This window comes from Colletes latitarsis, chromosome 4 (assembly GCF_051014445.1).
Source record: "Colletes latitarsis isolate SP2378_abdomen chromosome 4, iyColLati1, whole genome shotgun sequence".
NCBI classification, from domain to species: domain Eukaryota; kingdom Metazoa; phylum Arthropoda; class Insecta; order Hymenoptera; family Colletidae; genus Colletes; species Colletes latitarsis.
In genome coordinates this window covers 36,493,902-36,516,975 of record NC_135137.1, presented here as the reverse complement: position 1 = coordinate 36,516,975, position 23,074 = coordinate 36,493,902, and the positions used below count along the sequence as shown (strand labels likewise).

Genomic DNA, 23,074 nt, shown 5'->3' with positions numbered 1-23,074 from the left:
TTTATATGTTAATAGAGGATAGAGTGATTCAAATTAATTAGAAATGATCATTGTTAAATTATTACAAAATAAACAATAGATAACACATATCGGGTGTGTTTGATGGGTAACAATACGACGGTACCATGGCGACGTATTTCAACAAGGTAAAACATCAGAAACGCGAGCTTTTACAAACCGTTCGTCCTGTTTAAATTTGAATGTATAATCGAGAATGTTGTGAAATTAATATAACTTTTATACTCACATAACTAACATCTACCGAATAAAAAGTTTTCTTTAACTAGAGAAATTCCCTCCAAAATTCAAAACTTTCAAACACGCGGGACAAAGAAATGTAACTCTATGTGAAAAGTTTTTTAATTGTTTCTAATAAACGTTGACTATATTAGGTAAAAGTAGTTATAATTTCATCGCGAATAATTGTTTAAATAAAAATATTGCATATTACATTATAACTCACCAAGAAGATGGAAACGATGTTAACAGTAGACGATGATATGTTCGAAATCTTATTGGTCCGTCGAGATCACACATTATTCTGGCCAGGGATTAGTATTGCACACTGCAATACAAATTATTATGTTATAATCGTGGATAAAATTATATTTTAAATATGGAATAATTTTACCTACCTATAAATGACTATTATCAAATAATTACACTACAAATTTTAGATAAAATAAAATTCTCTACGATTTAACTCGATCACTGATAATGTAATAGACAGATGCGTACCACACAAGGAGTTCAGCAAGATCTTGGGATCGTATTTAGGACGTTCTCAACAAGAATTTAGTTCTAAACATGGAAATAAGCATTTTATCGAACAAACTTCTAAAAATCCCCAGACTAAGATGAGTTGGTAACATATGCGGTTGTTACCGACGCAAGTTGTGGGCAATGGTGGACGAAGATTGCGGAGGCCGCTTGTGCGTGCCGTCAAACTACTGATTGCAATAGTTTTTTTCGGCAAGTACTACAAACCTCTTGTTGTATGTTCGCCACTTTTGCCTGACCCGCCTATACATTACAATCCATGTAATTTGTACAGTGGTTATCAGTGCATAGTGAAATCTTTTATCGCGCCGTTTTTCGCCCGTTTGACGGAAGTTTCAAAAGGGACGTGAGGCTCTTCTCATTTTAAAGCAATCGCGAGTAATGTCGAAAGATTAACCTCCAGTGAAATATACGATCACGACCGTTATTTGACTGCAACGATGATTGTGCAACGTGAAAAATATATACACAGCCGGGCCATTGGTGATCGCTGAGCGGGCACACTAGAAGACGTGAGACCAGTGCCGTAAACATCGTGAACGTAAATATACGGTGTGCGTCTCTGTGTACGTGTTGCATTACAGACGTCTACTAAATCGTATAGAATTTTTGTAATTTAGGACTTTTCTTAAAAATTATTCATTTGGCTTTTAAGTTTGTCCGAACTATTGGTTAAGACTTTATTGAAAAGACGATCCGTGAAATACGACAGATAAAGGGAGGTTAGAATCGAGACGTACGATATCGACGGTACTAAGAACATCTAGAGTAGTAAGTTTTCGACGAGTGTGCGAACTTTCGAATTCATTCAACTTGGGGGAATACGATTCGTGAATATCGAAGTTACCGTAAGTTTGAAGATAAGGAAGGGCGCACTATCTTCGAAACCATCGGGCGTCCTACTGCTCTAGGGGTAACTCGGTGGTGCATAGTCGCGCGGGTATGAAAAAATGATGTGATCGACGGCCATCATGGCGGCACCCATGCTAAAGTGGAAGCGGATCACAAATCCGACCGGGCCCCAGCCTAGACCCAGGCATGGGCATAGGGCAGTTGCTATTAAAGACCTTATGGTTGTTTTCGGCGGTGGAAACGAGGGCATTGTTGACGAGCTTCATGTCTATAACACGGGTAAGTTGCATCGCTGCTGTGCGTCTTTCGTGCGCGCCGTTCTTGATGATTCCCGCGATCCAAGATGGCGGCATACGTTGACAAGACGGTCACCGGCCGGATCACCGTCGAAACACGAATTATGTTCATGTCAGATGCCTTATGACGGTGTATTCTATTTATTTCGAGTATACCCCATTTGTACGTGTTTTTCTGAATTTTATTTGACGAGGATCATGGTAGTTTCATTGGTAGAATTGGCGCGGTCTGTCATTTTTCATGTTTATACGCGCGGGAGCGGCCATTGCTGTCCTATACGCCCCACCACTGATATGCAACGCGCCGCGTTTCCCGTCATTCCACGTTCACGCTTCGCCTTTCCTTCTCTTTTTTCCTTCCGTTCCTATTTCTCCTCCCACTCTTTCATTTTACGTTTTCACATCCCTTCTATATCACGAATGCGCACGGCATCTCTCTCTTTTGCTACGTTTACTGTTACGCGCGTGCGTATCTAGGCGCGCACTTTATGTTCAATTTTGAAATCTTTTCTTGAATTACATTATACGTATTACGTATACAACTTATCGTATAAACGTAATAAATATCACGATGCATGTTAATACATTTGTTCGTAATAAGATACTACTATTAAGAATATAAATAATATTAATAAATCATTATAAATAAAATCGTTAGATACGATACTTCGTGAATTTTATATTGCTTTTAAATTAAAATTTGAACCTTATGTTTACCGTTCTGATTTATTTATGTATTACACATACTAATTGATCCTCTATATTGAAAATAATAACTGATCGTTCATTTTTTATATTAAGTTTGTATATATTTTTTGCAGCAACGAATCAATGGTTTGTACCATCAACAAAAGGTGATATTCCACCTGGCTGTGCAGCATATGGATTTGTTGTTGATGGAACCCGAATTTTGGTTTTCGGTGGTATGGTAGAATATGGAAAGTACTCGAACGAACTTTATGAACTTCAAGCAAGCAGATGGGAATGGAAAAGATTAAAACCAAAGCCACCAAAACATGATCCTCCACCATGTCCACGACTGGGACATAGCTTTACTCTGATTGGTAACAGGGTTTTCCTGTTCGGAGGTTTGGCTAACGATAGCGACGATCCCAAAAACAATATCCCAAGATATTTAAATGATCTGTATACTCTCGAATTACTTCCTAATGGAGCAACGGCCTGGGATGTACCGCAAACGCATGGACATGCACCACCACCTAGGGAGTCGCATACCGGGGTGGCTTATACCGATCGCAACACCGGAAAATCCTGTCTGGTCATTTATGGTGGTATGAGCGGCTGCCGTCTGGGTGATTTATGGTTTCTTGATGTTGATTCGATGACCTGGAACAAACCAGTAGTTCATGGACCTACTCCTTTACCACGGTCTCTCCACACTGCCACCTTAATTGGTCATCGAATGTACGTCTTCGGAGGATGGGTACCGCTTGTCGTCGATGATGTTAAAGTTGCAACTCACGAAAAGGAATGGAAGTGTACAAGTACATTGGCTTGTTTAAATTTAGGTAAATTAGTATTAAAATCGAATGAATTTTTTGTATATATTACATGTTAATCGTGTTTAAGAGAAGAATCTTTATGTTATTTCAGAAACGTTAACGTGGGAGCAATTGACAGTCGATTCTCTGGAAGAAAATGTTCCTCGTGCTCGTGCTGGTCACTGTGCTGTTGGAGTGCATAGTAGACTGTATGTGTGGTCTGGTCGAGATGGATACCGTAAAGCTTGGAACAATCAGGTTAGGGTTAGTTCTTATAATTAGTTTTCATTATGAGAATAGTTTCATCCGTAATGCAGTATGATGTAACTTGTCTTCAGGTTTGCTGCAAAGATTTATGGTACCTCGAAGTCAGTAAACCACCTGCACCATCCAGGGTGCAATTAGTAAGGGCTTCTACGCAAACGCTGGAAGTTAGTTGGACAGCAACGCCGTCCGCGCAATACTACATACTACAAATTCAGAAATACGACATGCCTCCCGCAACAACTGGCACATTTCCTACAGTTAGCACACAGACCAGCACCGCACCCACCACTACTCCGGCAGTGGTTACGCCTGCAACTGTCCCTGTAACATCTCCGCCCATTACAACCGTTGCTGCTCTTCCATCAACTCCAACTTCTGCCAGACCAACCCTAGCACAGACTCCTGTACGAATACAGTCGACTGTACAGAGTCCAATTCAAAAACCGGTATCGTCGCAAGCTGTAACAAAACCATCGAGTCCGATGACACCAAGAGTAGCTGGAAACCTTATCAGAATTCGTTCCCCGATCGTTACTTCAGCACCGGTAACTACCGAACAACCTGCACCCCCTAATACTACAGTGGCAGGCCAAACACCAGCTGCTATGTCAGGAATTGCTGCCCTAGCTGCAGCGGCTGCCGCTACTCCTAAAATAAGTATGAATAACGTACCAATCCTTCCACAAACCACCGCTAATACGATTAGAATGAAGAACGTTCAGCCTGGCCAGCAAATACGTTTCGCTGCACCTGGTGCAACAGTGCTGAGAACCGCTACTCCACAACAGAGTAAACAAATTATCCTTCAGAAACCGGGTCAAAATATATCCGGTCAGCCTCAAATTGTACATCTTCTTAAAACTGGCCAGGGAATGGTAGCGACTGTGCCTAAAGTCAGCCTCATTCCCGGCAAAACGGTACAGGCAACAGGTGCAAAACCCCTTAACCAGGGGCCGACGATATTAAGATTAGTTAATCCTAATACCGTAGCAGGATCTAAAATTCTCACTACCATGAAAACGTCTAGTATTGTTGCCATGAGCAAAGGTCAAAACATCAGCGGTAAGCAAACGATAATGATTACTAAACCTGGAGGCAATGGCGGGTTGGTTGGCCGTAATCAAATAATCGTCGTAACAACGGGCTCTGGTTTGAGAGCTGTACAAGCTGTCACTACTTCTCAAGCCGGTAGCGGGCAAGCGGGCAACATCACTACTCCTGTCAATGTTTTACCCTTGTCCGCTACTAATCACGTGACAAATCAGCAAGGAGTGAAGATGATCGTTGTTTCGTCTGGAGCAATGGGAGGTGGAACTGCAGGAAAGCCTATCACCATCACGGTTCCAGGCCAGGGCGGCGTACCAAAGACGGTGACTATTGCAACCAAGGGAAATCCACAAGCCATTTTCAATCCGGGAAAGAGTCAGATCGTTACTATGCCACAAATACAAAAAACACCAGAAGCTGTAACAGTGTCTGGTAAACCCGTGACGTTGCAGATGTCTGGTGGAATAGGTGCAAAAACAGTTACGCTCATGCCTACAAGCAGTTCGATAGTAACTACTTCGAGTGCATCGGATGCAATAGACACAAGTAAAATGTTATTTGTTCCATCACAAAAGCAACCATCGGCTTCATTAGCATCCACTTCTGATGGCCCTGCTACAACGGATGCAGCATTGGCTGCATTGGCTGCAGAAGCAGGTTTAATAGATCCAGTTCAGGAACCCTCTGGAGGTTTATCTTTCATGGTGGCTGCGGACGATGGAGCAGGAGATGGGAAAGTGGAAGATAGTTGTAACGGAAATGAGGCCACCACAGCAGCTGCTTTGGTTTCTCAAATGGGAGCTGGTGAACCTATGCAAGTCGACGGGGATGGGAATTTTGTGATTCCTCAGGTTGATGGTCCAGCAGACATTCTTTTGTCCGAGGACGAAGAAAACGATAAAATTGATTTAGAAGAAGATCCGGCGCCAGAAAATCAAGAAGAACCGGCAGCTGTAGAGTCTGCGAATATGGAGGAAGATATTGGTGCTGCAATTACAGAGGACGTTCATATAGAAGAGAGTACCCCAAAAGAGCCGGAAATTTCTTCGGAAGCAGTTTCTGATCCTCCTGTTTCAACGAGCACTGCAGAAGAAATTCCACTAGAACCAGAACCTTCTGTTGATTCTCAGCCAGATGAAAGTGAAATACCTATGGAAACTACCAACGAGCCAGAACCAACAAGTGAAAACGATATGCAAATTGTAACCAATCCATCGTCGGAGGAAGCTCTACCTAAACCTGAAATTTCTGGCATACAAGAATCTGTAGAAGCTCCATCGGAAGAAGCGTCAATGCCAGACGCAACGGAGCCGCTAGAAAATGAAACTGAACAAATTGAAAATAACGATATAAAAGATACGCCAATGGATACATATAATTCTGATCATGAAAAGTCACCCGCTCCTGAACATTTATCACCCGAAGATAGTATATCGCAACTTTCTCAGGAAGACAGTCAAGACGCTGAAAAGGAAAAAGATGACGCCGTTGAGCCAACGATGGACCTCCCTGATGAAAGTTCTTCAATGGAAAAATTGGAAGACACTGATGAACCGATGATCACAGACACTTCCTTACCTTCTACCGATGTAAATATGCCAATAACCACACCCATCATCACCCCTGATATGCAAGCGAAAGCAGACCACTCCGACGAGCCGATGGAACAAGACAAAATTCCTGAACCACCGACGTCATCTATGAACGGTGTTGCACCGCTTGAAAAAGAGCTGGATATTCAAAAACCAATGACTCCGATAAAAGTGGAAATAAAAGAGGAACCAGTTAAAAAAGAAAGTTTGAAACAAGACAAAATAAACGATAGTAGACCGGAAAGTGGAGATGATTCTACCGCATTAACTACACTAGCTACAGCTGCCTTAGGTTCAGCGGAACAACCAATGAAAGTAAAAATGGAACAGGTAAAACGATATATTTTTATGTCTTTGTTTATAGTTGAATATTTTTATATTATGTATTTTTTCTTTAACGTTTTTCCATAGAATGACGACGAAAAGAAAGAGGTAGAATGGTACGACGTGGGAGTAATAAAAGGAACAAGCTTTACCGTACAACACTATTATTTACCTGGTGATGAGCCGTTAGATATAACGCAACCATTGACTATGGATATTTTCAAAGGAAGAAGCAAGATTGCCTTAGAACCTGGAACTGCTTATAAGTTTAGAGTTGCCGCTGTGAATAGTTGTGGAAGAAGTGCTTGGAGCGAGGTAAGTAACCTTATTAGGAATCTAACGAAATGATTCCACAAAAAATCAGAATATTCAACACGATATGAACGGTTTTATTTAATTTTAAGGTGTCTGCATTCAAAACGTGTCTTCCGGGGTATCCCGGAGCACCTAGTGCTATCAAAATTTCCAAATCTGCAGAGGGTGCTCAAATTTCTTGGGAACCGCCATCTAGCAACGTTGGACCTATTCTGGAGTATTCTGTCTATTTAGCAGTGCGGAGTGCTAGTACTGCGTTGAATAATGATGGAGAACCGAGGACTATTCTATCGACTCCAAATCAGTTAGCTTTTATTAGAGTCTATTGCGGTTCGAATAATTCCTGTTCGGTGACTAATAGTTCCCTTAGTGCCGCTCACGTTGATACTACTACAAAACCGGCCATAATATTTAGAATAGCAGCACGAAACGATAAAGGATATGGACCAGCGACGCAAGTCAGGTGGTTACAAGGTTAGTTTAGAGTTTTCTTAATTACGGAAGAAGTGGATACAATTTAGCGGAAACCTTAACATTCTATAAAATATATCTGTATTATCGTAGTAAAATTGTATCGCCTTTGGTGGTAATGATTAAACAGTTAAACATATTGAAGTATCGATAGTTAAGCTATCTTTTATCAGCAGATCCAACCACTGCTGTGAAGAGCAACCCTCAGGTGAAGAGACCTGGTACAGACATACGCTCACAAGCAAGCTCCCCACAGAAGAAGGTGAAACCAGAAACACCAAGTGATAATTTTTCGTGAGCCTGTTTTCCCTTGGCCTCTTACAGCCCAAATATCCAAACAGCGCTACTCATTATTTAATTTCCGCTGGTACACACGCCTAACAACGATAATGAAACAGTGTATTGTTGAGTAAGCGACGTGATATGCGAGTAAATGAAAGAAATGAATGCACGATAAAGAACGATGGAAGAGGTGTCCATAGCTAGATTGAGGTATAAACATAAGGGTTAAAAAGTATTTTAAGTGTTCTATACGAATACAAGGTCTTTCTGTACCGCGTTTTCTGACTCACCGTTATTCTCCTATTCCTTCGCGAATGCGCGACATTTTTCTGTAAAGATAACACGAGTACTGTTAATAAATGGCAAGGTGGTTATTTTGGAGTTAAACAAGTTTTTTCATGTTTACAGTGCTTTCTATGAATGTGGTAACATATCGATGATGGCTACACTTGCATCATTTTTCATGGCAAATAGTTTCGTCCAAATATTGACCACCTTCACTTTTATTTTCTAATACAAAGATTGAATATAACTACTGATCGAAATGAAACGGTGAAACGGAATTTTTAGTTGATTTATATGGAGCTCCTGATAAAAGCTTCGTTCAAAGTTATTTTAGTTAATTCGTACTTTGAAATTTTTTCATCGTTACTGGGATATATATATATATGCGTATAGAATGTCTAATGTTTTGAAAATCGGGAAACTTCCTATTACATTCAAATATTTATTGTAAATATTGTAATTGGAAATACTGTATCTTCTCAGAACTTTGTCTAAAATTTCCTCTAAAATTTGTAATACGATGCAAGTGTATGGAACAGAAGTTTTGATCACACCATCCTTTTCTGTATAGAACATCGGTGCTACACTTTACTCTGGTTACTTTTGTTACTGCCAATTGCAAAGAAAACGTGGAATCAATAAGAAAAAGGAGCACGTATTAAAAAGGTTTTTTAAACACATGCGATACAAATTTACCTTTGCGATTTTGTTGTTGCTTTCAATAACGATGCAGAGATATTTTGTATAAAAAAAAAAAATTAAGTTAGTAGAATTGCACATATTGTTCTTGAAAACTTTAATTTGATTTCAAAGGCGTTGATATTTTAGGGAATAAAATATTTGAAGAAAGTTAAGAATATTTTTAGATGGCAACGAAATAATTATTTGAATAGTGTATTATTATAATATATTATATCTAATATAAAGTTAAACTTTTAAGATGCTAAGTCTAATTAGCATAGAGGAAAAAATTTATATAAAAAAAAATAAGAACAGTCACGCAGTAATGCATTATGGAAAAATATACATCCTTAGTTGTCTGGAGCATAATATATTTTAATTAAAACGTTTAGGAAGCTTTTAAAACCGAGATTGGAAAAGCCAACAAATTGCAAAAGCTGTCTCGGTAGCTTGGGGCTAAGTTGACATTGCAATAATTTAAGCGCACATTTTACTTTTAGATTATCAATACACCCGTTTTGTTATTTGCTTGTAGCTTAAGCATTAACACAGCGTTTTAAACGCTTAATATTTACGCTAAATTTTACATTAACCAATACCTTATGAACTGGAATTCAAAGTGTGTTGAAAAAAGTAAACGACCTTGAGAACTAATAACTTTGTATTAATTTAGGGCGCAATATAAACTATAATTTCTATAATAAATTCAAAATATGATTCACATTCAATGTCAATGGAAAACTAAAATATTTTTTAAAAAACGAGGCAACATATGCTCTGCTTGTTATCGAGGATATTTGTACGACTAATTTATAGAAAGTTATTAGTTCTTTCACTTTGATTTGTAAATTTTGTTGACAGGAGATGACACTAGACCATACTGGAATATTAGTTCATAATTATCATAAACACTGTGCAGATAAAATATTTTGAAATGTACGTGTATGTGGTACTATGATTTTGTTCTTTGTAAAGTAACTCTTAATGCATTTATACTTTCCATGGAATATCCAAATATATTGAAAGGAAGCTATGAATAAATATAGAAAAAAAATCATACATGAAATACTCGTTATTTCACTATAGCGACATTTATAATAAGGATCTGTACTTACGCTGTAGATACATACATCTTTAAAACTGTAACTATACTAAAATTACTAAACAAAAATCGTATATAATTTCATTTTACCATTCAAATAACAGTGTCATAATCTGTCTGTTGTATGCTTGAAACTTACAAAGAGATTGATCGCTTTGGGTACTTTGGTATTGAATAAAAGAAATTTCTTAATACATTCGTGCAGTTTAGGTTCTTATTAATTTTAGTATAGGAAGTTTTGGTTGTTTAATCGTTATTAGTCGATTTAAAGAGGAATGACATGTACAATGTTACTATGTTAATTGAGAAGAATTGCTAGGACAATGTAACGAGTGTATAAAACACTTTTAAAGTATTTCTATCATAAAGCAAGTCTGTAAAATATTTCATCTCTCTGCTCTTTTACACTGTCTACGTTTCGCGTGTTGCCTTTCTGTTGATCGATACCTCTTGGCAGTAACGAAAGCAAATATCACACGAACACAATGAGTTATGTTTTTTCTTAGTTTGCTTTACTGTAGTATACGAGGCAAAGAGTTTAACAATTAAGAAACCATAGTCTCAGACGATTGCAGTATATTCTTTTTGTTCTCTTAACGTATAAACTATGTTCGAACGGATCAAAAACCGCGTTCTGTCATAAAACCATTGGAAAAAGTAAACAGCAACATCGGACCACGATTTTACTATAGACTCTTTTTCTACGTGATTAGAACATAAAACAACTTTAGTATGATTGCAATTTGCATGAACGTACGTGAAATACGAAACGTATAAAAAGCGAATTATACGCATTAGAGGAATTAAAAAAAAAAAAAAAGAAACAATGCCGCGATAAATGATCTGCGAGAGTCTCGCATCAGCGGCGAAGTCTCTTTGCAAATATGGCGTGTTTACGCCAAAAAAAGAACGGATCATATTGCACTGCACTCAACCTGCAATGATTACTGAATAATATACATTTGTATTTTTCGACGAAATTTCACGTTCTCGGTATACGTGTCACTGCGAGCAATTTTAAAACTGTTTTTTAGTAATAAAAATAAAAATTCGTGTGTAATTGATCCTTTCCAATAAGGTACTAAAATATTATTAGGTAAAATTGAGACGGTGCATACGAGAAGAATAATTCCAAAGATTCACGAGCGAAGCCTCAATTTCGAAAATTGACTACGATTTAAAAAAATAACGAATCGGAATGACTTCTCGTACATATCTTCTGAAGATTTACCGAATTTTGTAAATAAATCATTTGAAACGTGTTAGATATTCTCAAATGTTTAAAACTACATTTACAAAATTAGTGTGCCTGATCGCAGACCCGGTATCGTTTAAGAGAAATCGAACAACATTTACAGATTCGAATTTTATACACCGCTGTAACAAATTTACGTTAGTACATCGTTGCGAAACAATTATCGCTAATAATCAAAACGCCTGCACATAGAACAAGTTATGTACTTTTTTAAAAACCGTGTCGCACATTTTGTAACATTTATTATTTCGGGGGAAGCAAAACAACGTACTTTTATAGGGTCTGCGATTTAAGTAAACGAAAAAGATAACGACGCGCGATTTAAACAAGTATTAAATATTCCTTTCATCGAGTAATACCATTGTTCGATCGTGTTTGTTCAGACTGTCTTATATACACGTTAAGAAGTCGCAAGAACATTCAACGTTCTGAGATCCGATTGCTTTGCATCGACGCAAGAGAAACATGCAGGTTAATTTCCGAGCTGATTAGTGCAATATTTTCCTATTGCGTTTTAGACATCATTGGGCGTCCGACATACGTCGAAATCTGATCGTCAGATACGATTTAGTTAACCGTGGATCGCAGAGAAGAGTTTCAGTTGCTGTTGAAAAGGCGCAGCTTCGTAATTGCGAGAGAATATGAACAAAAAAAAAAAAAAAAAAAAAAAAAAAACGGAGAACGAACGAAAGAAAACATGAATTTCTGTGTACAATTCTACACGCATTTCCGATCAATGAGATGTATCGATCTGTCACAGCGGAATAGAAATGAGCAAAAAAAAAACTTTCAAACCTAACCGAAAGAACAAAAACACAGTGATCCCGCGAAAAAAAAACACCATATCGACCCAGAAAGTAATGAACAGATTGAAAAGACAATATTCATGTACGCAAAAATCGACATAAAATTACTCATAGTAGTCAGTACGGATGTATCTATATTATAGAAAAACGGTACCTTCGAGATTTTCTTTCCCCTTTACGAAAACCCATTTACGACTATATATATATATAGAAAGAGAAAGACAGAAGGAAGATGCGAACTTCAGATATGAAAGAGATGCCGAGAAGTTACCGATTTTTCGACGATAGTCTCGTAAAGAAAACTGTGTACCTCCGATCGAATATCTTTCGCGAAAAGTGAAAACGTTTCTACGCATCTCGATGTTAATACTACATGTTCCACCTGATTTTTTCGATACAAACGTTATTTGCATTGTACAAAATTACACCAGGTTATGTAATTAGGTTTTATCGTAACGATACGCATTAATGAATTATGGCAGTAATGATAACACGGTACGAGGTTGCATGGAAAAAACATGGAAAGGTATACGTGGTTAGCTTTTGTTCCTTATCTGAAATAAACAGCTGTTTCGGTTGGTCGATAGCACAGTTTTTTCAGAACAGCACGGCTGTCGATCGTTTCAAACGATAAAGTTAGGTGGGACGTGTTCCGTGTACAGTATGTATGCATGTAAATACATACGAGTTGCGAAACACCAAGGTACGACGTTTGCAACGATAGATTATTTTTCGACGTCTAGCTCAAATGTTACGTATCGTTGGCGAACATCAGCGTAACCAGATTTAGGAAGTAAAAGTGGATGATCGACATTCAGGACAAACATGTCTCGCATGACAATGATGCCGGGTGCCGACAGATGCTGGGAGCACACACGTATATTAAATTTCTCATATATTTTATTTTCGTTCGCGCGCAGACGAAGTCGCTGCACGTAAGAGATAAAACTTGTAACGATGTCGATAATAATTTGTGCATACACGATGGGGCGTTCGTTTATGATTAAAGCCAATTTGGCGTTTAAAAAAGAGCGTAAGGGAAAACCAATATCGTGCATCATGCGTATTTAGTTACACCGATATTGCGATTCACGAGTGATTTTATTTTATTTTGAATTGTACATTTATTAGAAACTTATTTGTCGTGAAACAGGCACAGACAATAGAACGTACGAACCATTTTCAGTTGTAGACATTACTAAAAGTATTCATCGAATTAATTGTACGTGACGCTGTGTAAAAATGTTATGTTCTTTTTTTTTTTTGTAAATCGTAAGCGAACAAACTTGAAAACTGTATACGACGAAATTACCTTGCGACCCGCACGCCTGTAGGTCTCTTTTTATGTTACTCGTTATAATGAATTAGTTGAAAAGAGTTTCGATGTTTCTTGAACCAGTCATCTTTCGGTAAATCGTGTCACGATGAATTGAACGTCGAGTTTCTAAGTACATGTCTCTTGTCGTTTGATTTCAAAACGTGATCACGATACTTTTCACTCTATTCAGCTATGAATTCTCTTCAATGGTACAGTGTTAAGTAAATATATATTATATATAATAAAGAGAACAGAATAAATGTGACTTTTGTACGTATGCATTTCTTCATAAGCGTTTTCCCGTACTCTCGATTACGGCATGTTTTGTCAGATTTGTTAACTTCGACAATTTATGAAAAGTTACGTTGCAAATCGTATTTATTTTCTGCTTGTTTGTCGCTGTCAGGTTAAAAATATCCCCTTCGAGTGTTCAAGTCAAAACAATACACATAATGTCGTTAATATAAAAGATTACGTTACATTAATACTGTTTAAAGATGCATATTGTATCTGTTGTATTCGGTATTGAAGGTGCTCAAAAACCTGCAAAATATTATCGCGCGTAATTCACGAGACAATAATGCATCGCGATACGTTAGCGGAGTAGCAAGTGAATCTTCCCACTGCCGGATGCAAGACAACGCTACAGGAGCTTTATAAATTTTCCAGTATAAGGATAAAGAAAAACAGTATCCTGTAGGAGCCGAACCTACCGTCTATGTATGTACTCGATGGTCTGTCAACCACTGATCTCTATATACTCTGTACATAAAGATCAGTGCTGTCAACTCGTTAATGAATATGTGCCTACATACGCGTGTAAAATGTGTGCATGCAGTCCTATCAGGTTATGTCTATATGTATATGCGTCCAATGCGTGTGTGTGTATGCCGTGGTTAGTCGACACCAGTCGTCACTGTTAGTTATCCCAGCGCGAGGAATGCACCGCATTGATTTTTAAACCGTTTTAACGCTAATGTCGCAATTACTAATAAATAATCGAAATCATTTGATACGCGTTAAAGATCCCGACCCGTTGCTACGTGCCGTGGCTTCGTATTTATCGTGATAAAATGTATTTACGCAGCTGTCAGTACCGGTAGTGTGTATCAGAATACGCCCACGACACGTTATGCACGTTTTCTTTCGTTGAAGTCGCACGACGATCGTTCCGAAAGTGAGCTGCTTCCTGGAAAAAGGCTAAAAAAAGAGTGTTGTTCTTTTCATTCGTTTGAGTTAATCGCCAGTAATGAACCGTGACAGTTGATAGAATTACGTATCCCTTGGTTCGGTGCTTTTTTTCTCAATTGGAACACGAGTGACACAGAGCAAGAATCGATTTTTCATTACACGTGCAAAACAACGAAACACATGTGCATCTGATAAATACAGGATACAATAAATAAGGAATGGGAATTGACAGTATGAGAGTCGGAGGAGGACGATGTCCTCCCCTCCTTGTCGGAGGACTTCTTGTCGCTTGTTTAATGTTGATTTGCAACTGGTGGACCTTATCCTCGGAAAATATTGAACTAGTTAGACAAATTGACGAATTGAACGAACAACTTAAAATCAGGTATTATGCTATATCGTAATATTTCTTTATATTATGCGTCGCTTATTTCAATGTAAACAATAACGTAATATATTTTACGTATTAGTGTTTCTTACTTTTAATGTTCGCTACTCGTTTCTGACAATACTGCTTATACAATTTGTGACAGATTCCATTATCTTGAAGTTTGCAAAATATTTGTTAAACATGCACCAACTAAAAGTGATTTTTATTCTGTCAATATTTTTGTTCTGGTAATTATCAAAAAATATGTGTATATGATATTAATATTCGTGCAGGATGAAGGAACACTGGCCACTATTTATTTACTGTATCTCTAGACATTCAAGTTAAAAGATTATAATAAAATGATTTGAAATACTTCTTTTTTAGCGCCGAAGAAAGAGATCAATGTGTCACATTACGTGGAAACCTACAGCAGAGGTATAAAAATGCTGAGGATGAATTAGCATCCCTACATGTACGTTTAGAGCAACAGGCAGATCTGAAGAAGAAAAATGAAGAATTGGAAGATTCTGTTACTATGTGCAAAAGTGAATTGGATTCATTGAATAAATTAGATGCTACCAAAACTGCAACATTAAAAACCTTAAGACTGGAAAAAGTCACTTTTAATACACAGTTAGATGTAAAGCAAGATGAAAATAAAAAGTTACAGGAAGAAGTAGATCAGGTATATATTTTACTACAAAAATATATTTCTGTTTTATATAGTTTGATAGATAAATTTTTCTAATAATATCAATTTTCTTTTGCAGCTGAAGGATGAACTTGATAAGATCAAACTTACATGCAATAAAACTCCAGTTACTCAGCAATGTAAGTTACAATGTTATATGTATCTTTCTAACTTTAGTTTATTTTATTTCATGTTTTTTCAACCATATTTTCACAAAAGTATAAATCAAAATTGAAATAATTGAGAGTATTTGCTACTTGTATTTACGAATGGAACCACACCAAGTAATATCCCATTCTAACTTGAGTTGTTAATGTGATGTTATCCTTTCAAATTAGGAATTAATTTTGATAACTTTTTCAATAATATTTTTCTAAACAATTCTAACATCTTTGGGGTATTGATAGAAGCATTAATCCTTTGCGGACGAGTGTCGGCAAATAGCCGCCCAAGCCTTTTTACTAGAGGTGTGCGAGAACCCGAAATATCGGGAATCCCGACCATCGGGTTCTTGCACATCTCTGGTAAAAAGGCTTGGACGGCTATTTGCCGACACTCACTACTTGCCGCAACTACGATTTTCTTTCATTTCTGTATACTACCAACTGATATAGCATTATAAGACATTCCGGGGGTTTGTCAATTTAGCTACAAGAACACTCATTAACAAGACTCAGTTGGGTCCTCTTCCGGAGGCAGCTGTAAGAGTATCTGTAGCTGGTCAACGTGGTTTGAAGTATCATGGTATTCCAGTTCTTCCAACAGACCCACCTGGCGCTGTGCGCCTAGGTCCTCGCCTCTCAGTTACAATGCTGAAAGGTAGTGATACTTTTCTCCTACCTCAGGGTAAAAGAAGACTATCAAAAAACTAAAGCAACATTCCTCTAGTAACTCTGTATAAAATCGTTGTATTTTCTGTGCTCCTCCATCAAACTTCTGTTCATACGGATTAGGCAACTTGGTTAATGAACATATTGCACTGCTTATTTATTTAACATGTATAGAAGTATGACTTTCATCATATTAGCTACCACAATATAAAGGAATACATTTTCATTCATAATATAAAAATTAGAAATACCAATGTCTCCACATTTTGTTACTAAAAATAGGATGATTTACAAATGTAGTCAATCAGTTTTTCTGTGATTTAGTTATCCTTTGTTATCGCAAATTTACCTGTTATATCAATTTTCTAGAATGGTATGAAGTATAACATTAATCATAGATTTCACTCTATGTATTTGTATCAACTTATTCAAAAATAAAAATTACACGAATATTATACATTTTTAGTATAGTGTACAATATTTTCATTTATTGTGATTCTTTTTAAACATACTGACACACATTCATATATCTGTATTAAAGAAGATATAAATATAAATGTACTAATAATTAATGTGGATTTATACTTTTAATTGCGAGAGTCTGGATTAAAAAGGTTATTAATAAATACGTCAACTAACTAATTGGTGATGGCTACACTAATATCAAGGGCTATTAAAATATTATTTAATAATGATGGTTTATTTGTACTTAAAATAAATTGTAATTAAATCTTTCAGAAACGTCTTTATTGTTTCATTGTAGAGTAGTAATTTAGTTTACATGACTTTCAGCTGAAGTAAATCCACAACAACAAAACAATAACACTTCAAATGACGACGGTGAGGACAGTCCAAAAATAGAAAATTGGAGTACAGTGGTAACTACGTATGTACTATAATTTAAACATGCATCATAACTATAAACTTCACTCTTCATTATTATATCTATAATTTTGCATATATATGCGATCAATTTTAGCGTTAATTTGTATTGTTCTCAAGCACAAATAGCAAAAAAATTCAAATTCAAATTATTTCATTTTTGTTGTGACTTATATAGAAAATAATAAACAAGGGAATGCAGGATCCATGGACGGCAACGTAGTAGAAACTGAAAGAGATCGAGAAATGAAAGCAGAAACAACTGGTAATTAATAATAAATGATAGAATTATAACTTCGCATAATCTGTTTAAAAATAATCCAAATTTTAAATCTTTTATAATTTGGTAACTTGAATCGAAATACACGTAAAATTACACGGAAGAAGAAAAAACTTCAAAGCTGAGTGCCAATATACTCTATTTATACAATGTAGGATTTATATACATATATATTAAAGTTTTACTCCTTCAAAGAATTTCTCATTACTTTAAACTATAATTAAATTTTTCACTAAAATAAATGTAATTATTATTCTGATAAGTTTATAAAAACTAAAATTACATTAGTTGATAGGAATAAATTGTGTTGTTACTCTGAATTGTATATTCAACTAGGTCATGTTTGAATGAAATGAATATATTATTGAACATTTATTAAATGTATCTGGTGTGATGTTATGAAAAATAAATGATTCTTGTACATTAATTTATAATTATGAACCTATACTACAAGAAACATTTAATAATAAACTCTACAAAATGGATACAGAAGAATACATATGAATAATAACTTTGGTATTTAGGGTGAGGTATGGAATATATATTGTGTATTGCAAAACACAATGTCTATAGATTAGGCTCGTGTATTTTCAAAACTTTTATAATTTATTTTGATATTTCCAATCAGCCTATCACATTTACAATTCATATACGATATTAATTTTACATAAATTTATTTCAATTGTATCAAATTTATTGTTTAATATCAAAATGAGCATGTATATTATATGCGTCTTTTGTTTTTTGTTCTGCTAAAAAATTTGATAATATATTGTAAACTTATATTTTTTCTAATATTTTATCGTATTGTCATTGTAAATTGTGTTTCTTCTGTATATTTTGTATACAGAACTGACTTGAATTTACTACGTAATTCGTAAGATATCATTTCTAATTCTTAACATTTGTATACCTAATTCGATTTTTTAAGTAATACATATTACATGTTATACTGAAAACACAGTTATACAAATTTCTCTTTCGTATTAACATAGTACATATTCGCATTTTTGTTCTCTCTATATTTTATATGTATATACATACTCCATGGTGAAATGTTCAAAATTATATAAAATACTAAACATATTAACGAAACTAGAGCAACTATAGGCCTCTTTCATCATTACAAATATTTGAAGGTCAAACACACTTTACTTGTATTTAATAATACTTCCTACTTTATTGGTGCGAAGCTGTGTGCACTATGCAACTTATTATCAATTCTGACAATAATACTTTAATTTTATTCTAAAAAATAAAATAGTTCTTGTTAATATCGTCACTAATATTAATTAAATATTAATCACCGGTATCTATTAATAGTATAGTATTTATAAAATATTTATAACGAATGTAATACTAACGTATATAAATATTTATAGGGTATCATAAACATACAAACAATCGTGTTAAATTGTGTTTAATCAAATTTTATAACTGCATATTTAAACTGTAAATTATTATGTGTATAACAAAATGCAAAACTTGACTAGGAAACATTAAGTAACGACTAGATGTTTAGTATATAAACTTACATTTAACTATTCTTTTCTTTTATATTATGACTATTTGCCATTAGAAATTTGCTCTATTACGTGGCAACTATTTAAAGCATATCATTCTATTAATATATCGCTAAACTGTCACGATTCGTCTATAACTGTATACTTCCTTACACACTCTAAAAATGAAAGCGTGTATTCTGAAGCTGCGCGAGTTAAAAATTTCAATAAATAACAAATATCAGGAATCGTGAAAATAGAATCTATTATATGTATATGTATATAGTGTTAGTTTTAATTTAAAAAACTTCGATTTTGTTTAGGAGTCATTTCAGAAGTTTTGGTAGTCCACAAATGTAAAATTCTGTCGACTCATTATACCATTGCAAACAGCTATCATTATTTGTTTAATCTTTAAACATAAAAATATATTCGTGTAAATATTTCTTTTGATCGTAAAATGTCTTTTTAAAAATGCTTACACTTTGTGCGATTTTTAAATATGTAACATTTGTAAACTTTACAAATAATTATAACTTTCATATACATTATAATGATCTACTTTTAATTCAATATAAAATCATTCGTAAATCTTATTTCTGTAAAAATTAAATTAGTATAAATAAAATTCAATTGTTAACTTCGTATCATTAATTAGGACAAGATAACAGTTAGTATTATAAAGCTTTCCCTACATCTCGCATTTACAAATTCTTTACTTTGTATTTTATGTTACCTCAGCACTGAATGTTAATTTCTTTGGTCATATGTAACAGTTGTATTCTGGCAATTAAAATTTAAATTCTGCATAGAAAGAGACAACAACTGGTTGTGACTATAATAATTTAAACAGTACATAAGTAAACTATTCCTGTATGGATTAGGCATTCAATTTCAATTATCTATTACTTTGCTCAATACAATATACTATAAATAACATTAACAGCCTTTTTAATAAATAATAATGAAAGAGCTATCGTATCAGGAGACAGAGAATTGTGAAAATACTATTACTGTCATATTACTGCCATATCAAAACTGTACTCCCAAGAAAACTAAACCTTTATCATGTAGTAGAATATATCCTATGTTCAACTCCTTTTTGAGCAGTAAAGACAATTAAACCTAATTCAACATAATGTTGCAGGGCCTATGATAAGAACCATGTATTGCAGTCTATGTTTTATGTCTCCATTGTTATGTTCAAAATATAATGGGGTTAAAGATAAGGCAGTGTGATGTGAATGAATAAGTCTCTAACTAGAGAGATTACTATAAAATGTAAAAAATCACAAAAAATTTTGTTCGTTGTAATCTATGGAAGTTTAAACTGTTTGTGTTGCTATGTTTTATCAATTTAAAATACACGCTATCAATAGGACCTCTATTAAAATGATCACATTCATGGAGAATAGTGATGATTGCTATTGTGTCTTTGTTTTCTTCTGAAAATAAAGGCAAATATCGATCGTAATCGCCACCAGCGACTGTGCTTACGCACCGAATTCCGCGATCTCTCTTTAGCCCGAATTTGTCTGACTAACGAGTAAAATGCATCATCTATAAATTGTCTAAGTGCTGCAGATGTTTCATAGAATGGGCAACCAAGCTGATCAGCAAGTGCCTTTCCCTCCTCTGTAGTTACCTGTAATGTGATTATCATACACGTGAAATCGAAAAATCCTAATTCTACACAAGCTTTCTACCTTTCTTTGGTGTTGTAAATCAAATTTATTGCCGATCAACACCAATGGTGTATCTTCATTAGCCCTTACACGAGATATCAATTTTCGATATTCTAAAGCCTCCTGAAAACTATGCCTATCTGTTACAGAATAACATATCATAAAGCCCTCTCCACATCTCATATATTGATCACGCATAGCTGTGAATTCTACCTACATTCGAGAGAAACACAGTGGATATAACAAACCAGCAGTTGAATCTTAAAAGCATAAATCCTGTAATAAAAGAATCTGACCTGTCCTGCAGTATCCAATATATCTAACAGTGCAGCCTCTCCATCTATAACTGCCTGTTGTTGATACGAATCCTCTGTCAATAACAAAAAAGATTAGATTCTACCCTGAAAGCTAAGAAACTTCGAGTAAGCAATATCGCAATTTTTAAAAGAAATTATCATCTTGGACACCCTAAACGAAATTCTTACCTATTGTTGGATCATGATAGTCAAGGAAGCTGTGACTGACAAACTGCAGAGTGATAGCTAAAAGATGATTTCTGTAATGTACATGTACTGCAACAGGTTCTTCGTAGTAATCGATAGAAACTATAATACCTGATTTACCAACACCACCGTCGCCCAAAACAACGATCTTGTAGACTCTGAGTCCACCCCTGGTAGTTGGCTGCGGGGCTGCCGGTACATCGTTCTTGCCATTCAAGGCTACACCTCTATCCTGCAGGATGTCAGCTGACATCGTTAGGGAATTCCTGTTTACCGGTAACCTAATGCTTGCTACGACTACGGCACACGTCGCACTTTTACGAACTGACTGACATACTTGGTCACGTATCGGAACACGCGCGTAGACACACCCGTATCGGCTGTTAGATCGGAAAAGATACGGTACATGTTTGATCGCGATTGGGAGCCGTCGTTTTTCGCAGTGGCCCGGAACCGCGCCAAGCGACACTTAATGCCTAGGATTTATGCTTTTTACAGTTAGAGACAGCATGGCTGATGAGCTCTGGCTGACGACCGGGGACAGAGATGCCAGAAAAGCACCGAAGGTGCTTTCTCACACTATGCCAGATCACGCGTACGTGAGCTCGTGTAGTTCCGGAAAATCGACAAAGGCAAACTGACGCATGCCCTCTTTCTCGATTATTCCGAAGTTGCCCGAAGTAATTTCGGACCGCCTCGTGAGAGTCGAGAGAGAAAGGCTCACATTTGCCTTCTCGCTCTTAACAACTGAAATCCGACCTCCCGTCTACGGCGTACGATTTGGAATCTCGAGCTGTGATTCTCGACTGCCCAGGCATTTTTACTTTCCGACCTATGTAGGCGCACATAAGCAAAGTACCCATAATGGAAAAAAAATTTTGTAAAATTTATTTTACGGAAATACACGTTTTAAGACCCCCTGATCATATTTTAATTATTGAAAAAGAAGAAATTTTTTTTATTAGTCCCATGTATGAGTGTACATATGTATATTAATAATACGATTTTTCATCATACGAAGATTTCATTTAAGTTTTTCTTTTCTAGAGAAGATAGAGAAAAAGTTTATTTAATTTTTTTTACATAAAATTGAATTCTTCCCAAGATTTATATGAAACATTTAAAAGATCTTTTATAAATTACGCCTATGTATCGGAACAACTATAAAACAAGAGGTATATTCATTATTATCCATGGGCTGATTACAGTCAAAGTCTAACCGGACTTTGAAGTGAGAACATAAGACTTAAATGTAAAGTTCCATGTAAATTCATTCAACCATTTATACTCAATCGTATTAATAATATACATGTGTACGCTCATACATAGGAATAATAAAAAAAAATTTCTTTTTTTTCAATAATTAAAATATGATCAGGGGGTCTTAAAACGTGTATTTCCGTAAAATAAATTTTACAAAATTTTTTTTCCATTATGGGTACTTTGCTTATGTGCGCCTACATAGGTCGGAAAGTAAAAATGCCTTGGGAGTCGAGGATCTCGGCTCGAGATTACAAATCGAATGCCGTAGACGGGAAGTCGGATTTCAGTTGTTAAGAGCGAGAAGGCAAATGTGAGCCTTTCTCTCTCGACTCCCACGAGGCGGTCCGAAATTACTTCGGGCAACTTCGGAATAATCGAGAAAGAGGGCATGTGTCAGTTTGCCTTTGTCGACTTTCCGAAACTCCACGAGCTCACGTACGCGTGATCTGCCATGTGTGAGTATCGCACCGGGTGCTGAATCTGGCATCTATGTCCGGGGATTGACAGAATGTGACAGCGGCGAAGATTAGGCACGCGCGCAATCGTGCACCCAGGGGTGTATTCACCAGCTCTATTGTCAAACTAATGGACCTGTTTACTACCACAGGTTTGGTCAAGAACAAATAAAATGTATTTCAAAAACTATTTTAACGTTGGATACATTGCTAATTTATCGTCTGTTTATAATCGAACACTTAA

General features: G+C 35.8%; 3 protein-coding genes across 8 annotated transcripts; 2 read left to right on the top strand and 1 right to left on the bottom strand.

The window, feature by feature from the left end:
• The first annotated feature begins 904 nt into the window (after positions 1 to 904).
• Hcf (Host cell factor) lies at positions 905 to 13,448 on the top strand. 4 transcript variants are annotated; one of them, XM_076764364.1, is made up of 7 exons: positions 905 to 1,911; positions 2,750 to 3,457; positions 3,543 to 3,688; positions 3,769 to 6,666; positions 6,748 to 6,975; positions 7,065 to 7,449; positions 7,623 to 13,448. In XM_076764364.1, exons 1-7 carry the CDS (start codon positions 1,752 to 1,754, stop codon positions 7,742 to 7,744), a joined length of 4,647 nt encoding a protein of 1,548 aa, XP_076620479.1. In that variant the 5' UTR covers positions 905 to 1,751; the 3' UTR covers positions 7,745 to 13,448. The 4 variants fall into 4 exon arrangements, with proteins under 4 accessions (XP_076620479.1, XP_076620478.1, XP_076620477.1 ...); XM_076764363.1 differs by having other exon boundaries at positions 7,620 to 13,448; XM_076764362.1 differs by having other exon boundaries at positions 3,543 to 3,694.
• Positions 13,449 to 13,585: 137 nt separating this feature from the next.
• Positions 13,586 to 17,843, top strand: LOC143341423 (uncharacterized). 3 transcript variants are annotated; one of them, XM_076764365.1, is made up of 6 exons: positions 13,586 to 14,751; positions 15,124 to 15,424; positions 15,510 to 15,570; positions 16,079 to 16,249; positions 17,053 to 17,146; positions 17,321 to 17,843. In XM_076764365.1, exons 1-6 carry the CDS (start codon positions 14,585 to 14,587, stop codon positions 17,325 to 17,327), a joined length of 801 nt encoding a protein of 266 aa, XP_076620480.1. In that variant the 5' UTR covers positions 13,586 to 14,584; the 3' UTR covers positions 17,328 to 17,843. The 3 variants fall into 3 exon arrangements, with proteins under 3 accessions (XP_076620480.1, XP_076620482.1, XP_076620481.1); XM_076764367.1 differs by lacking the exon at positions 16,079 to 16,249; XM_076764366.1 differs by lacking the exon at positions 17,321 to 17,843 and having other exon boundaries at positions 16,079 to 17,146.
• Positions 17,844 to 17,846: 3 nt separating this feature from the next.
• Ric (Ras-related protein interacting with calmodulin) lies at positions 17,847 to 21,501 on the bottom strand. Its single transcript, XM_076764368.1, has 5 exons — positions 21,224 to 21,501; positions 21,095 to 21,151; positions 20,906 to 20,979; positions 20,631 to 20,822; positions 17,847 to 20,569 (listed from the first exon to the last, which is right to left on the bottom strand). The coding sequence occupies exons 1-5, from the start codon at positions 21,363 to 21,365 to the stop codon at positions 20,327 to 20,329; spliced, it is 708 nt and encodes a 235-aa protein (XP_076620483.1). The 5' UTR covers positions 21,366 to 21,501; the 3' UTR covers positions 17,847 to 20,326.
• Between the last annotated feature and the right edge of the window lie 1,573 nt (positions 21,502 to 23,074).

Coding starts and splice junctions, on each gene's coding strand:
- Hcf (XM_076764361.1), top strand. CDS start 1,752: ATGGCGGCACCCATGCTAAAGTGGAAGCGGATCACAAATCCGACCGGG. Junction 6,667..6,747: donor TGAAAGTAAAAATGGAACAG/GTAAAACGATAT, acceptor GTTTTTCCATAG/AATGACGACGAAAAGAAAGA. Junction 6,976..7,064: donor GAAGAAGTGCTTGGAGCGAG/GTAAGTAACCTT, acceptor TTTAATTTTAAG/GTGTCTGCATTCAAAACGTG.
- LOC143341423 (XM_076764365.1), top strand. CDS start 14,585: ATGGGAATTGACAGTATGAGAGTCGGAGGAGGACGATGTCCTCCCCTC. Junction 15,425..15,509: donor TACAGGAAGAAGTAGATCAG/GTATATATTTTA, acceptor TTTCTTTTGCAG/CTGAAGGATGAACTTGATAA. Junction 15,571..16,078: donor AACTCCAGTTACTCAGCAAT/GTAAGTTACAAT, acceptor TTGTCAATTTAG/CTACAAGAACACTCATTAAC.
- Ric (XM_076764368.1), bottom strand. CDS start 21,365: ATGTCAGCTGACATCCTGCAGGATAGAGGTGTAGCCTTGAATGGCAAG. Junction 20,980..21,094: donor CTATCATGATCCAACAATAG/GTAAGAATTTCG, acceptor TGTTATTGACAG/AGGATTCGTATCAACAACAG. Junction 20,570..20,630: donor ATTTACAACACCAAAGAAAG/GTAGAAAGCTTG, acceptor ATCACATTACAG/GTAACTACAGAGGAGGGAAA.